We start from the raw sequence: 17,092 nt of genomic DNA, 5'->3' as shown, positions 1-17,092 counted from the left end.
GGGGCGCTCTGGAGCGCGGCGATGTCAAAGGCGGCGGTGTCGGCCTCTCCCCCGCCCTCGTCGTCGTAGGTTATGATGTTCTCACGCACGTCGTCCTCCTCCAGCGGCGACAGGGAGTCTCGCTTCTGACGCCGCAGTGACAGCGAAAGACCAGTGACGGCTGCAGACGGACGGACGGGGACGGAGGACACGGAGCAGGAGGAGACACAGGAGAGAGAATGGAGAAGAAAGAGTGATGAACGGAGGGGGGGGCAGGGGGGGGGGGGGGGCAGAGAGGGAGGGGGGGCAAACACACATATCACCGGGGAAATAAAGAGAAGGAAGGAAAATGAGAAAGAGAGTGAGCAGAGGAGAAAATAAAAGAGGTGACAAACACACACACACACACACACACACACACACACACGGACAGACAAAAGGAACACAGAGGAGACCTTGGGTCAGGGGCCTCGTACATCATATCAGCAGGCTGCGTGCCTCCGATCAGTAATTGACTCTGTGCTCCAAATGGATGTTTTATTCCCCGGTGATGTTGTGTTCCCACAGCAGGGGGCGACACTTGACCCAGAGCTGTGGACGACCAGCCCGGGCAGAGGGAGGGAAATCTACCTCATTTCTGAAACGACACCGTGGTCAAATACTACAGTACCACACCGTGGTCAAATACTACAGTACCACACGGCGGTGAAGTGAATACTGTTGGGAGTTTGTTTTGATGTGACACAGAGAACTTCAATTATGGGAATTATTTACCAGCATTTGAGTCGTACATCTCAGCCAATCAGATCAGTCAAATACTACAGTATACTACAGTACCACACCGTGGTCAAATACTACAGTACCACACCGTGGTCAAATACTACAGTACCACACGGCGGTGAAGTGAATACTGTTGGGAGTTTGTTTTGATGTGACACAGAGAACTTCAATTATGGGAATTATTTACCAGCATTTGAGTCGTACATCTCAGCCAATCAGATCATTGGAAAGGGGTTAGGACTGCTGCAGCTCTCACATGAACTGGAGCAGAAAGGAAAATTTAAATATTTTCATCAAATGTTCATCAAAAAGCTTCACTGAGAGTTCTGAGTCCACGTCTGTGGTCTGGATCTTTGGACTCCAGGATGTTGTTATCATCTGTTGCCCGGTCGTTTCTTGTTTCGTCTTCTTCTTTTCTAGGACTTTTCAGGTTGAAAATCTTGTGAATTTAAGATTTAACCTTAAAAATTCATATGAAGAAACATCTGCTCCTCCTCGATGCTCCTGCATTTCGATGCATTTCCTCCTGGTTCCTGCTCCACTCCACTTCTAAAGACAATGTTTTATTCCCATTTCTTTACAAAGACTAAATCAACTTTTTAATTTCTAATGTGCCCCCCCCCACATCAGACCTGTGATGAATATTTCACCTGCACAGCTGCCTTTGTTTGTCTCCACATCTGCATGTGCTGCACACGTGCAGCTGCTCGTTCCTCCGTATGGATTTACTGTAGCTGCTTAGGCTGTAACAGCGAGTCAATCCGCCGCTTGTCGGAGGCTGCGTTATTTGATTTTCCATGGAACTAATCCAATGATCTCTGTAAGGAGGAGGAAATCTCTCATCTCTCCCAACAATCTGAAGCCTCACCTTCATGCTATAATGGGAACGTGTGTGTGTGTGTGTGTGTGTGTGTGTGTTTTATGAGGCATGAGCAGTTACCAAACGATCCAGATCCGACCTTATGTATGCAGCGGTCCTGTCTAATAACCAGATGGAGCTTCTGTGGGAACATTTGGCATTTGAAGCCGTCCACGGCCTGATGAGCTCAGGAAATAAGGAGCAAAAAAAAAAAAAAAAAACTCCACGTCATAGATTGAAAGGCGTTGAAACAGTTAAGGTGACGCGGACAAACTTTTCTGCATTTATGTGAACATCCTTCGCCCGTCCCTGACTGAGAGGACGGAATTCTGAGACAATTCTGAGACGATCACCTTCACGCCTGGTGGCGTTTTCCTTCTTGACTGAATCCGTCTCTTCGGGAATAATAAATCCCTTTGTGCTGCGAGGCAGCGATCCGACTGAAAGGACTGAACAGAAATGACAACGATGCTGGCCACGGGCCGGGGCCTCGGCGGCACCTCCACATTATCCAATTGAGTCAGTGTGAAAGGTTGCCGTCTCTCTGTATTATGCAGACATCAAAAAAAAAAAAAGAAAAACCAGAGGGCCTCCATAATTGTTCACGATTGTTATTTCAGCGGCGATTAATGCTGACCTCGCCACCGGGAGATAAAAGGAACAAAATTGAGAGTAAAAAAAAAGCTGTGACGGAGAGGAAGCGTCGACGCTGCTGCTTCTGTTATTTTCATATGTAGATTAAACCTTCAGGGATTTGCGCAGGGAATAAAATGGCCCTTAAGAATATCTACTCATCTTTTTTATTTATAGATGAGCATTAAAGTACTTTTATAGGTGGTGAATCTTAACAGCCCTGATATTCTGTTTACTATAAACAATACAAAGAGCCGCCGTAAAAACCATAATGTAAGTTGTATAAGTAAGTGCCTTCGGAGGGACAACGCTTTTTTTTTTTTCTGTGTCAAGGTACTTACCCAGCAGCGTAGCGACACACGCCAGAATGGCCAGCAGGGCGGCGGTACTGAGGCCAGGAGAAGGCAGCGTGGAGTGCTGGGGGAGACACACGGCCTCCCGTTCCCAGTCCCACTCCCCGTCTATCTGCTTGTTCTTCTCCTTCTCCCCGGCCCGCGCTCCTCCTCTCAGGCAGGGACAGACGGACACGGTGACCGTCCCGGTGCTGGTGAGTCCTGAAGTACCGTCCCTCAACACCAGGGGCACAAAGAGGGTGAGAGTGGATGAGGAGGAGCGGGACAGCGGCTGGAGCTGGGAGAGGAGAACCAGGCTGGCCGTGGTTCCTGGAGGAAGAAGGAAAGATCAATGAACAGATCATCTGCAAAACGGTGGAGAAATTCATTACCAGCCAACAGGTGTCGCTCTAGAAGAGGTCACACTTTGTTGTCTGCCTAAAGGGGCTGCACAGTGGGTTAGTGGTTAGCCTTGTTGCTTCACAGCTACAAGGTCACTGACGTGCACCGTGGTCCAGGACAGATGGCTCCTCTGTGTGTGTGTATGTGTGTGTGTGTGTGTGTGTCTCTTCTCACCGTTTAAAACCACAATAATCTAATTTAACCCTGTGACGGACCAGAGACTCTGTCAGCCTGGACAGACTCCAGCGCCCCCCTGTGGATTTTAACAGGATGAACAATAAGATATGAAGACGTCTGTCTGTCTTATTGAAAATTAAACTAAAATTAGGATAAAAAAAAAACCCAGATCCTTGTTTTCCCTCTCAGTAGGCTGCCTGGAGAACTCATCCTACAGTGACCGTAACCTAAAAACTACGATGTATTTTTACAGACAAAACTGCATTACTGCTGCAAAACGTTTCATACATACAGTAGATGAACTGTACTTCATCGTTCTCTTTTTTTTTACTTGGAGTCTATTTCAAAAACTTTCAACGCCTCTGATGCTAAACTGTCTTCCTCCGACCGTACGGTTGATTCTAATTTGAGAAAATAGGACGGATCTCCAGCAGAACGTCCCAATCAGGCCACGGAGTTTCTCCGTCTTCACCGTAACCGCCTTGATTTATGAGTCCCAATTGGCTGGAAGACGTAAAAGAAAACACATTTAAAGCTAACGTCCAAAATACGAGTGCGTTAATAAAGCGCCACCTGGAGAAATCCATTGTCACAAACGTATTCGTATTCGCGAGACTCACAAATAAAGAAATGAGAGCGAAAGAACGAGGGCAGAGAAAAACTACGTCTGTCGATCTGACTGGTCTTAATCTGAGTTGAAATAATCGTGTCCGTGGTTTGGATTTTCATCAGACTAAGAACAGAGATGGACATTTGGAAAATAGTAAAGAAGTTTAAAAGGTAAAGTTGTGAGGTAAGAAATTAAAGTTCCTTTTCTGCTCTATACGATGCTAACCATGTCTTTTTGTGCTAATAATTAGGACTCATTTAAAATGTAAAATATTGTTATAATATTTATGACAACATTTAAGTTTTTCTGGGCTGTTTAACAATATCTACTGACTGAATTTCAGCTAACCTTAAATGGTTTTGGCTAACTTGAAGCACGTCTTCTGTCGTCACCTGCTGCTGCTCCTGACTGACTGAGCTCGCTGTTAGTCTCCATTTTGTTTGGCTAACATTTGGGCATTTTAGATTAAATTTGTAATGCATTGTTTAAATTATCAAAGCAAATTCCTATAATTAGTCCACACAGATCAGAGCATCGTCGGCGTACAGCTGGTGTCGGTTCGCGCTCCTCTGTTCTGTTCAGTTTTGGACGACACATCAAACAGGCCTTTGATTCGACTCGTCGCGGTGTTTATTTCTGCAAACTTGGATCCAAACGCGGCAGATTTGCCCTTTATGGTTTTTGCCAAGTTTTCAAACAATTAATAATCTGTTTGCCAGCACGGAGCCGGGGGCAGACAGCTGCTGCAGACGACAGGAAATAAATGAGGCTTTTGATTTGAAATATTTAGAGTGAAGAGTTTCTGGTGACCAGTTAATTATTCCTGAGATTTAATAATTCAGTCAAAAATGTTACTACAGACTGGAAAACTAACCATTTCACAGGACGCTTGGATTATTTATAATCTCTGATTCTCACTTGAGTTAAAGAGTTCCATTTAACACAGCACCAGTTCTTACTGGTTCTTACTGGTTCTTACTGGTTTGGACTTGAACTGGTTAAAGCCACTGTTGCTGCTCAGTCCAGACCCAGTGGCAGATGGGTAAACCAACAGAGAAAAGAGCAGCACTTAACCATCTGAAGACACAAATGTTTCTCTGGGAAATCAGATGAGACTTGACAGACGCGGTGACACAGAGTGGCCAGTAGAGGGCTCTTTAGGGAACTGGTCCAGGAAGGTCCCAGATCCAGGGCAAAGAAAAGAGTTTGGTCTGAACAGAAGCAGCCGTTGATGAACGTGAAACACTGAGAGGTCAGAGTTCATGACACCTGTGCACTGAGGTGTTCAGTTCTGTCATCACAGGGTCGTCTATGATGTCACGGCTGGGAAAACCAGACAAAACCACCGCTCCTCTTCCTCTTAAAGTTAGAGATTTGCAAAATGATTCATCTTTTATTCAACGCAAACACACACACACAGACACACACACACTGTGTTTTCTGTTTCTGTTTACAACAAAACCTCAGAGGTCATTTGTTGCTGTGGACCAATTATCTTTTGTTTTTGAGCAGAAAAACAAGAGTTAAAATAAAACAAAAATCCCATTTACACATTTATGAATTTGATCTGACACCGGGCGGCGGAACAGAAGAAGAGTTTATAAAATAAACTGAGTTTGGTCTGATTATTTTAGGCTTCTGTTTCTTTTGTTTCTTCTTAATAAAAAAAGTTGAATTGATTTTAAACCTATATTATTATATAGTTTTTTGGTTTTTTTTGACCAGACCAGAGACTAAATATTCACAGCCACAGGGCGTTCGGTGGAAAAGTTCTTCTCAGAACTGTTAGAATCACAGCTTGTGCTGTTTTTGCTGGAGTTCAAAATAAAAATAGTTCCATAAAACCGCGCTACTGGACGGGTGTTGTTCACACTGTCTCACAAATTGACAAAAAATGAGACAAAAAAGGTCAGGAACCACTGATTTATCCCCGTGTACTGATCCACTCACCAAACATGAACCAAACACACAGACATGGATCCTGGTGTTGTTGATACCACTGTGGATATTGAACTCCACTTGCACTGGTCGTGTGCAACCAGAGCCAAGAATGTACGAGAAAGAAATACTGAGCAGCAAAATCCAATTCCGTGGACGTGAATCAAAAGACGAAGATTTCTTCGAAAGGCTGCGAAAATGGAGACGGAGACGAATGTGGAGGATACAGGAGGACAAACGGGAGGGATGAACGAGGGAGAGGAGGAAAACAAAGGGAGGCGATGGGACCAACGGAGTCGGAGATGGATGGTGGGAAGGAAAAGCACCGACAGAAATGAAGGCAGTGGGAGGTAAAGGGTGAGAGACAGAGGGAGGAGGAGGAGAGGTGAAAATGGGAAAAAGAAAAAGCTGCAGAGAAATTCTAGGATTAAGAGATTTAAAAAAGTAGGTGGTGGTGGGAAAAAAAACAACAACCAGCAGCCCGCCTGCCTCTGCCAAGGCCACAAATAAAGAAAGGAAGGAGGGAATTAAGAGAAATATAGAGAGAGTGGAAGATTGAGAGCGTACCGCCGCTGTCCCTGACGCTGAAGTTGAGAGCGGCGCTGGACTCTGGGGGGATGCTGAAATACACCGTGCTGTCATTTCCTCCCTCATCTCTATCAATCGCCCGCAACACCTGCACCACCTGAAACAAAAAGATAGAAAAAGAGAGGATGAGGTGAGGGGGAGGAGGACGGGTGGGAGGGAAGGGGAGACAGGAGGAAGGGGGACAGGGGGAGGGGGACACAGAAGACAAAAGAAAAAGAAGGTACGATTGGGGACAACAACCTGCACAAAAAGTGTTTTCACAAACCAACCATTAGCTAACACCAGCAGCACCACAACGACACAGACAATTAGAGGGAGAGGTGGGAGTCAGAGAGTCACCCCCGATAAATTACTGTCAGGGGGACGATTGGGGACCGGGGGGGGGCAGCGAGGCTTTGAGTTCAGTAAAAGCCTCTGCGTACGGCTGAAGTTCTCCCACCGTCTGAGGTGATTACAGAGAGGACCTTCAGGTCGGTCAGTGATTCAAGGCCTTGAAAAGTCTGGAGACGATCTGAGGAAATGAGTAGTTTGACAGATTAATGAAGTCTTTTTTTAAAAAACAGAAAAAGACGTCAGAGAGGGATGATCTCTGTCCTCTGTCTTTGTCCTTTGAACTTGAACCATTTTGACAGAGTTAAAGTCTGAAAACTTCAACTCTCAGCAGGTCTGGGAATCAGGAGCAAAGACAACAGAAAGACAAGGACTGTAAGGCATCAGCAGCATCCTCTCTGCCACTGCGTTGCCCAGTTCATTAATGACTATGATGTGATGATAATTAGTCAGTGATGTCACGTGACCCTGTCGTCCAATCCTGTCTTTCTCAGCCTTTTAAACAGGCTTCAGTTTTTTTTTTTTTTTTTTTTGTTCCTGTTTCAGAAATCGTACCAAGTTTTTTTGGAGTCGCTCCACGTTTGTAATTCATCGACACGTTCTGTCACGATGTGGACTCTGAGTCTGGGCGTCTGAGGCGTTTTGTCTAACGACTTGTCATCCTCAGCATCACATGGTATCATCTGTCTTCCTCACACGGACTCACGCTCATCAACACAAACATTACAGGCTGGAAACACACACACACACACACACACACTCCAGCACAAAACAACAGATGGACCAAGGCACCAAATGATGCTGATTGAGGCAGTGTGGGACGGTGAAATGGGCTGGAGGAGGAGAGAGGGTTTCCAGGAGGAAATGATTTCTATAACTGAGATATGATCGAGTGAAATCACCGTGATGAACACAAATAAAGCTCTGAGGACAGTGGTGGAGGGGGGCAGTGGGGGGGAGGGGGGTGTGAGAGGAGGCTGGAGTTTAATTACAGACTGAATGGCTGCCGTGTTGTGATAACAGGCCATTGAGGATTCACCTGCTTCCATTGTGAACGGTGGAACTGTGGCTGTGGTGTTGAACACCGAACGCTTCTGAACCAGAACGGTAAACACACACACACACACACACACGGAGGTGCTCCACGCACAGACATGACCCGCCCTGCCCTAATCTGCACGGGATTGGTCAGGAGCTAAACTGCCAATCCAGAGGCAGAGAATGGTAGTGATGCCTTCACTGTCCTAGGAAAAAATAGTGTTGTTCTTTTAGGGTTAACCTTAAGTAATAATTAGATTTTTCCTTCGTCATAGCTTTTGACTTTTATCTTTATTTTATTTTTACAGTTTCTTCGTTAACCTTTAGCTTTAACTGCGATCTTACCTATTTGTTATGGTGATTTTGTTTGGTTGAACTGTTTTTTTTTTTTACTGACTCATCGTTCACTTTCCAATATTCATGAACATCTGAAATGTCTCACACATGTTACATTAGCTTAGCCTGCTTTGGTATTTGCTAAATATTAGCATTAGCATTCCCATTAACATTAGCTGTTGCTAACAGAAACTAATATCACACCAGTCAGTTCTTGGTGATTTTAGAGACGAGTCGTGACGGCGGTTCACAGAACCACAGACGAAGGTTCACTTTTGTTGTTGAAAAAAGAAGTAAATGTTTGTCCTCGTCATAAAAGAAGATGCTGCTGGAGGATGATATTGATTTTGATTTCACACTGGTGAATCCTGGGTAATTCTGGAGTCGGATCAGGTCGGTCAGTGGCGCAAAACCATGTCCAGAGCATCAAAGGACCTGACGTCTGTTCCGTTTGTGCTCTGTATATTTGGTTGGGTGTTTTTTTTATTTTCATCATCTTCATCGATTTTCTTACTGTTTTCTTCAGTGTTGTTAGTCTCCACGCTGACTCCTCTCTCCTGACTCCTCATATTAAACCGCCCCCCCCCACACACACACACACTGACCTGGCCCATGGTGGAGGAGTCACATATGGCCGTGCTGTACTGTCTGTCCAGCTCGGGCGCGTTGTCGTTGAGGTCCAGTGTCTCTATGGCGACCACGACTCTGGACACCTGGCTGGGATTGTCTGTGGAGATGAAGACGAAGAAAGAACGATCACAGGAAGTGGTTTCTCGGAGCAGGAATCCTGTTAGCTGAGTGGAATTATTTTTAATTAAATTGATTTTTTTTATTTTTTTTACAACAAAACCCTAATCAACAACCCACTCCATTTTCCACCTGAAAGCCACCGCCACCACCACCGCCGCCTCATCAGAACACATTAGTTCATAATGAACCCAATTTATTCATTGGATTTATTTATAAGTACCGTTAAAGACAAACAGTGCTGCAGTTACTGAAAAGTACCAGAACAACACACTCATAAAAGACAGATTTAAAGTCAGGACCAGATAAACAGTATTTGTTACACAATGGTGTCCTCTGAAGTACTGCAATACCTCAAACACACACACACACACACACACACACCGCGGTGGAAGTTTACGCTCCATTAGTTCCATTAAATAGTCCTCTCAGGTGAGATAAGGCGGTCGACAGCTTCCAGATGATATCACTGGGCTCAGATTTACACACACACACCTTTGATTTCATTTGACCCGGGTTTTGTCTTGCAGGCTCCCAGGTGGAGCACAACTGAGGTTTCCACTGCAGTCAAATAAAAAAAAAAGAAGTTTTCCATCTCAATATTTTCATTTCTTTTCGTAGCCCAGGAGGAGTGATCCTGAGAGCAGCTGAAGAGGAACCACAGCAGGTCTTTGAAACGCCAATCACTTCAACACACAGGTGTGTGTGCGTGTGTGTATGGTGATCCAACCTTGGTTTGTCTTTGTTAGCCTCAAAAATGATAACAAAAGCTCAAGTGTAATTGTAAAAAAAAAATGGCTTCAATAAAATAGAAGTGGAGCCTTTAGAAAAATGAAGCGTCCGTCGTCCTGACGTTCTCTCCGTGGTCTTATTGATAACCTGGTGGGTTTTTAATCACAGAACTAATGTTTTTGTTACTGTTTTGGCTAAAAAAAAGCCTCCATTTAGAGGATTTACAACCAGGAACCGTCAAATAATTGACAGATGAACTGAAAAGCCAACATTTCTTGGATCTTGTGTCAGAATCGTGATGTTGTTTCCAACAGAAGCTGAAGTAACTGCTGTCAATCACAGCAGGCGCTGGCGGCCAAGTTTCCTCCTGAAGTCCGTTTGGGGAAAACTGGCTTTGCCAAAGAATAAAAAAAACCAAAAAAAAAAACCCAATATTTTAAATATTTAAACCTGCATTCAAATCACTACGGGGAGATCTGTGAGATCACTCTCTGAGTTTAATTTGTGTTCAGACGAAGGAGGCATCTCCACAGGTCACTGGTTCGAAAACGAAAAGCTCTGATTGGATGAAAGGACACGTCTGGACTGGAACCAAGTGAGAAAACCAAGATTTAAGATCAGCTTTCCTTCAGCAAAGACTGAAGAACTCTCCAGAAGACTGTGTGTGTAAATTACTGGAGTGTCAGAGTCTTTTAGGTCGAACCAGAGGAGCAAAAAAAAAACTGCACCGTTCACACACTTTAACATGAAGTTCTCTCAGTTAGGTTTAAAAAAACATGTCACCTGAGCTGAACTTTCACAGGAACATGGAGGCTGCTCATGTAAAGGACATGTCCACTCTGTCAACCGAGCTGACACACACACACACACTGACACACACACACACACTCCCACGCCGTCAGCACAAACCTCCAACAGTAAGTGAGTCAGGGATGACAGCCTCTCGCTCCCGTGGCTGAAAAGTCGAAAATGAGCTCCGGCTGTGAAGCCACCGGCGGAGCTGCTGCGCCCGCGGCCAGGCTGCAGCTCCGGCTGAGCTCCGTGTCAACAGACACAGACAGAGGCTTTATTAGACACAGCTCATTATGGACGACAGGCATCTCACCCTGCTCTGCCTCCACTGTCCTCCAAACCCCTCCTAAGTAAAGATTAACTCTGTCCAGACTGCGGCGGGCGGAGTGGACAGCTCCTCCACCTCCTCCACCTCCTCCACCTCTCTCAGCCGTCAGTGGACGGCAGCTCTCCTCAGCCGTTCTCTGCCGTCTGCAGCCGTCAGGGTGATTGATTTTCAGGAGGTTAAAGAGAACAACCGGGCGGTTTGTCACCTGCCAAAACAGCAGGCAGGATCTGTCAGCCGCCCGAAAGAAAGAACACAGGACTGTAAAGATGAGTCATGTGGAGGTGTGCTCTGATTGGTCCAACCGCTGTGCAGTTAATGCTTTAGTGCAAAGTGCTAAAACGGAGAATTCACAGTTTGGTTTTTGGAGGAAGAAGACGTCAGAGTCGGTGAGGACTTGTTGACTTGGTCAGAGTGGCCACAGTCATGGTTTCAGCTGAACACAGACGCTGGTTTGAACAGCTGTCAGCCGGTGAGTGAGGAGAGCAGAGGTCAGAGGTCAGGAGGGGGAAAGGTGAAAGGTCAATATCTTTCCTGTCAACAAATCTAAGGATGACAAACAACCCTGTCATAGATCTAGACAACACGACAGAAACATTCACTGTTTGCAGGTTCTGAATCCAGTTCAAAGCAGCATCGCCCCCTACTGGAGATACTTCTCATACTAGTGGAACATTGAAAGTCCACTTTACATCACTACAGTTGGGGGGAGGGCGGGGGGGCAGAGGGGGTCTGTTTCTTATCCACATGAATCACAGCTCATCACGTCTTTTCTCTAAAGCTACAAAGATAAAGAGTTCAAAGGACAGAGTTCAAAGGACAACAAAGCCTCTCTCTACAGCAGTTCTCATGAAACATAATGTGGACCAAATCATTTTCATCTTAGTTTTCTGTAAAGTTAACCTTCATTTTACAACTTATTAAGGAGTTCCACAGTCTCCTCCGTCCTTCCCTCTTCAGTCACCCGTAGAGTCTCCCCCTGTCCTGTCCTGTCTGTCCTCTCAGGCTGTCCTCAGCCGTCCTCATCATTATTTCAGCTGCAGATCTGGACGTTCCACCCAGTAGCAGCTGCCAGGAGAACCAGCTGCCAGTTCCTCACACGCTGAAGGAAAGCCATCATTTATATTCCAGCACCTGAACAAGTCCCTCAAGGAAACACTCCCTGATATCAATCACCTACTGCTGGTAAATGACGGTACTACATCTGAGGTTATTCTACCAGGAGACAGATTAGTTTATAATTGCTGTTTTTTTTTATTTTTATTCTATTCTCACTCTGGTTCCAACACCAGCAGAGTCAATACCAGGAGACAAGTAAAGATTCTTGTTTCTTCGTACAACGTGTCCTCCTGCTGCTGCTGGACCACTTCCTGTTAAAGAACCCACTCCACCCCACGTCTACACTGACACCACACTCCACTAACACGCTCTGGTTCACATCACCCCTGGGACCAGGACCCCTGGGACCAGGACCCCTGGGACCAGGAGCCCTGGGACCAGGGTCCCTGGGTTTGGTCTGACAGGACTAAACGAGGTCAGAGTGAAGCTATCCTCAGAGACATGGAGAACATTCCAAACGTTCCTGCCTCACGGCACGTTTGGAATCCGACTTAAAGGTGATCAAAATGGCCGACCTCACCTCTGTTACCAGTATGTTCTTCGTTCTAACCTCCTCCACACACACATCTGGACCGGGTTCTCCCAACCTCCTCTGATATTCAAAAAGGTTTGGTTGGGGAACTGGGGTTAATTGGCTGTGTCCAAGGTCTGGCCCGGGGGCCGATTGTAGCCCCCATTAGGTTTATAATTCTATTTAAGGCCTTTAAGGTTTGAGGTCCAGGTTTTAATTTGTCTCCTGAGACTCGGAGCAGCCGCTGAGTCGGTCCCTGTTTTTAGAAATGATTCTGTAAAAAGAACAGTGGAGGAAAAGTGGATCTTTAATCTGCTCTAACGTCGCTTCTCAGGGTGGTTGAAAATAGCTCTGAGAATTTTTAACTTTTTACAACGTAATCTGGTTTTAAAAAAACATCATGTCTGACCGACTTAGAGTATTAGGTTTTTTTTTCTCCTCACGATAAAAGACAGACTAATAATTGTTATTCCAGAAATAATGATGGTTTATTTCTGAGATAACAAACATTAGTCTGTCTTTGTCGTACTGACGTTGGCTCAGAGCAGATTATTATCAGTTACTGATATCAGTTCACTGTTCCTTTCCTTCAGGTAGAACCCTGCCGGCTGCAGCTGTAGACTCAGACACACACTACAAACAGCTGCTGCGTTACTTTTGAAATAAACTCCCATAATTCACGTCCTAATGGCTGATTATTCTTTTTAACGTCCCCGGTGCCGGTGGCGGTCCCACAGCTTCAAAGGCCTTGTAGCGTTTGAATAAACCAAACGCCGGAGTCACTCTGCTGCACAGAGAGAGTGGTCAACACCAAAGGTTTGGATGGGCTCAAAGACGGGAACTAAATAAAGATCCACTCTGGAGCGAGGAGGTGAAAACGTTCCCAAACAGACGCTAAATGGACCGGAGAACGGCCCGTCAGCAGAACCTGACTTCCTGCTGCCATTTGTGACTGAAATATCACCTCCGGTGTGTCGGGGTTTGCTCCGACTCGGATGTTTACCGCTCTGCCCCTTTTTTTGCAATTACTCGGCAGCGTGTATGGTGGCGCTTGTCCTTGATTTGTTGCTTTAATTCCTGGTTTCCACTCCGGTCCTCGTGAGCAGGAATCCATCGCCGCATCAGATAACTCACGCTACACGAGATCCATTGATCGTCGGGAAGAGCCGTAACAAAGTATTTACGGCAGCAGACGGCGCTGCTCTCACGGCCTGATGACTGGAGACAGTTTAGAGGCCGAGTAAAGTGTCAGAGTCAAGGGTGGAGTTTAAACTCCCTAAAAGGTGGACGCGGTGACTGCAGTGAAGGAACATTCACCCCAGGAGCAGCTGTGACTTTGGGAATAAACCCAAGTGGCAGAACGATGTACTGCAATTTTTAAAAATGTATTTTTTATAATAATAATTTGATTTGAAGACATGTTGATGTAAAAATGATCTAAAGGGTCACGTGGTTTCTAACCGAGGCCAGTGATTGGCTCCTGGCCCGTCGTCTTATTCAGCAGTGAAACAGAACACTGACCTCTCTGTGTTGCTATGACGGTGATGTTGTGCCAGTGCTCCCGCTCTCGGTCCAGTTCCATGGCGGTGGTGATGAGGCCCGTGTCTGGCGTGATGCGGAACAGAGCCTCCGGGTCGGACTGAGGATCGATGGAGAACCTGCAGCGGAGGGAAACGGCGAGAACATAAATAAGTGGTGAGGAGGACGATAAACAAACAGCCGGTGAAGGTATTTTTAAAATGAGGGAGTTGGGGGGAGGAGGGGGCGGCGGGGACGGGGGAGGAGGCGAGGGAGGAAAAAGCACAGGTTGCAAATGTGTGAGGCAGCGATAAGGAATTTATCATTTAAATGGAGAAAAATGAGCGTAAACAGGGAGATGATCAGGGCTGATAACTGCTCCACTGAAGCCACGCTGATTATTTCAACATCTCTGATAATATTCTGGCTATGATACCACACACACACACACACACACACATGCTTTTAGCGGTGGTTTTTAAGCACCGCTAAGTGGGGCAGGATTTCCTGTGATTATTACAGAGAAATAATTAGCCTCCGCGGTTGAACTATGTGGGACAGAACGTTCTGTAAACACAGGAGGAAGCTGGAAAACACACCAACGTGTGTGTGCATGTGTGCATATGTGTGTGTGTGTGTGTGTGCATGTGTGCATATGTGTGTGTGTGTGTGTGTCAGCAGCCTGCACTCGGGGGAGCAGCGAGTGGGCATTTTGTTAGTTTCTATTTATGGAGTTTGCTCCGGTCACGTTGGGTCAGAGGTTTCAGTGTCGTCCTCAAACATGAATGATTAAATATGGAAAAAATCAGATCAAACCAAAACAAATCCATAAGTGAAGCCTTTTGTCATAAAGGATAAGAAACAGAGGGAAAAAAGTGTTTCTCTCAGGAGGAGGGAATGATCATCGTTAATGAAGCAGTGATGTTACTGCACGGTTTTAATTAAAAATAAAATGTGGGGGGGGGGGGGGGTGACCTCGTCTCAACAGCGTGTTGTCCCTCAGACAACAATAATAAACATTCCACTTCATGTGTGATCATAATTTTCCTATAGCCTGAGTGAACACATCAGCCTTAGTAACTAAAGCTATGTCTATGATGACAAGGCGGGCTGGAACCGGGCCGCGGGCCTTGTGTTTGACACACATCACATAAGACGTTCAATAGGTGACATTTCCACAGAGCTGTGTCTGACAGTGCTGTCGGTCACGTGACCCGTACCTGATGTTATTGGTCAGACCAGTGTCGGGGTCCACGGCGCTGATCCGACCCACTGTGCAGGCGGGGGGGCAGTTCTCCGACACGTCCATGTGATATCTGGACCTGGAGAACCTGGGCGGCTCGTCCGCGTCCAGCACCGCCACCCTGATGGAGGCGCGGTCCTTGAAGGGGCCTCGACGCAGGAACCGTGGGTCAACTATGGGGTTGAGGACCTCCACGGAGAAGGCGTAGGAGCTGCGGCTCTCGTAGTCCACGGGCTGAGGAGGAAAACAGAAAGACTGTTAACGTATCAGCATTAAGATTTATCATTTAGACTTGAAATCAGCAGCGACTGTGAAATAATCCATAATGATGCGTGTTATTAGCAGGAAATTGTTCTAACGTCACAGCTATGAATATCAAATCCAATTATGCGGCGTGTTTTCGCCTTTCATTTCCTGATTTCCACAGATAATGGCTCCACAGATGACTGCTAAATTACATATCAAAAGCCCAGAGATGGAAAATGATGAATTATTGCAGAGAAAACAGAGGAGAAGGAAAACACTCACATCTAAATAAAAAAAAAAAAGAACCAGTGAAAGAAGGGAAATAAATAATAACCAAGGATGCCTCACGTGACGTGAACTTCTGACAGATTTTTTTTTTCTTTTTTTTTTACAGTGACACTTTGAAAGCGGTGCTGGATTGAGATGAGGATGCTGAGGCTTTGTGTGTGAAGAGCGGGCGGCGTTCATGAGGTGTGTGGATGTAACAGCATCGTCGAGGAGATTCCTGACGCTCAAAGAGTTGAAAGGCTCCCAGAGAGCTCCCACACTGGGAGAGGCTGACGTCGAGGCCCCGGACTGACGTGGTTACAGCTGATGTCAGATATATAGCTGTCAGTACAGCGTCTGTACCTGCAGCACAGACAGTTAGCAGGTGGCAATCAAGCTAGCTGAACACTGAACGCAGGGTTAGCATCAGTGTTGTCGACAGACATGAGGGTGTGTTTAAGACACAGGCGTCAGCCTCTCCCTTTATTACATGAGCACACAGTAGTAATCTAACCCACAACCTGCTGGTTTCACCCACACGGAAAATTCATTCAGCGCAAAAAAAGATGAAAATCACAAATTAATAAATGAAAAAAAACAACCTAAAGAATAGTGTTTACACAGGTCATGCCGACATTTATTTGTTAAATCCAAGGAGGAAGAGTGAAGAGTGAGCGGCTGAGGCAGAGACTGCAGTGGTTCCATAGATCTGTGGTCATAGATCAGCTCTGCTCTCTACCTGCAGCACAGATGGCTGCCAGCAGGTGGTGTTCCAGCTAACTGAGCACTGAACACTTTAAACACCTTCAGCACTGGAGGTGGAGGTGTGTGTGTGTGTGTGTGTCTGTCTGGGTTATGCAACTCTAGGTCAGCCCCCCCCGACCTCCCCATAAATGGGTTGGTTCCCCTGCAGGGAGTCCTGGTGTTTTGAAAGGAGGAGAGAAAAGTGAATTTCTGGGACTGTAACTACAGAGCAGGGACGTGACACCGGGGTGACTTCAAGCCAGGAATCATCTGAACCTGCGTTTGATGTGTCAGCCTCAGTGAGGTGACGACAGAACCTGGCAAAACCTCCGATTTAGAAATTCAATACAGTGGCCGAGGTTCTGAATCTGGACCACGAAACGTTTCCTGAGGCCACGTTCTGATGGAGGAAACGAAACAAGGACTTCTTCTGGGTCGGTTTTCACTGTTAATTTGTGTTATATTTTTTAAATATTATAATCAGGGATTTAAAGTCCAGATGTTTCTGCTCAAGTTTGTCTCAAAATCAACTAAAACTCAAATAACCCCCCGAACAATATCTGCTCATATTTCAACGATGAAAACAATCTCCATGGCAACGCCTCCATCACCACACAGATTGATTCATATGTTGGTATGAGGAGCGTGACGTTTCCTCTGTGTCTCCGTCCACATCTCCACAGGTGGAGCAGGTCTCGTCTGGGACGGAGGCCCAGGTCCTGCAGTGATTTCCTGAGCCTCGTACCAGTGGACCGTCGCTGAGGCGATCAGCCTCTCTGATCGTGTTTGCCAAAATGACTGTGAGAGAGGGCAGAGGCACACAGGTAATCACACACACACACACAC

General features: G+C 46.1%; 1 protein-coding gene across 1 annotated transcript in view; it reads right to left on the bottom strand.

The window, feature by feature from the left end:
• Positions 1 to 17,092, bottom strand: part of LOC103396213 (cadherin-24-like) — a 31,513-nt gene that overhangs the window by 2,660 nt on the left and 11,761 nt on the right. The window contains exons 2-7 of the mRNA XM_025052427.1: positions 14,967 to 15,223; positions 13,750 to 13,886; positions 8,608 to 8,729; positions 6,278 to 6,395; positions 2,593 to 2,913; positions 6 to 160 (exon numbers count right to left, since the gene is read on the bottom strand). Coding sequence (XP_024908195.1) covers positions 6 to 160; positions 2,593 to 2,913; positions 6,278 to 6,395; positions 8,608 to 8,729; positions 13,750 to 13,886; positions 14,967 to 15,223 — 1,110 coding nt within the window. The remainder of the gene's footprint in view (positions 1 to 5; positions 161 to 2,592; positions 2,914 to 6,277; positions 6,396 to 8,607; positions 8,730 to 13,749; positions 13,887 to 14,966; positions 15,224 to 17,092) is intronic.

The sequence above is a fragment of the Cynoglossus semilaevis genome, chromosome 20, assembly GCF_000523025.1.
Source record: "Cynoglossus semilaevis isolate Cse_v1.0 chromosome 20, Cse_v1.0, whole genome shotgun sequence".
NCBI lineage: Eukaryota > Metazoa > Chordata > Actinopteri > Pleuronectiformes > Cynoglossidae > Cynoglossus > Cynoglossus semilaevis.
Note: the sequence above shows the minus strand (reverse complement) of the source record. Positions and strands in the feature narration are given on the sequence as shown.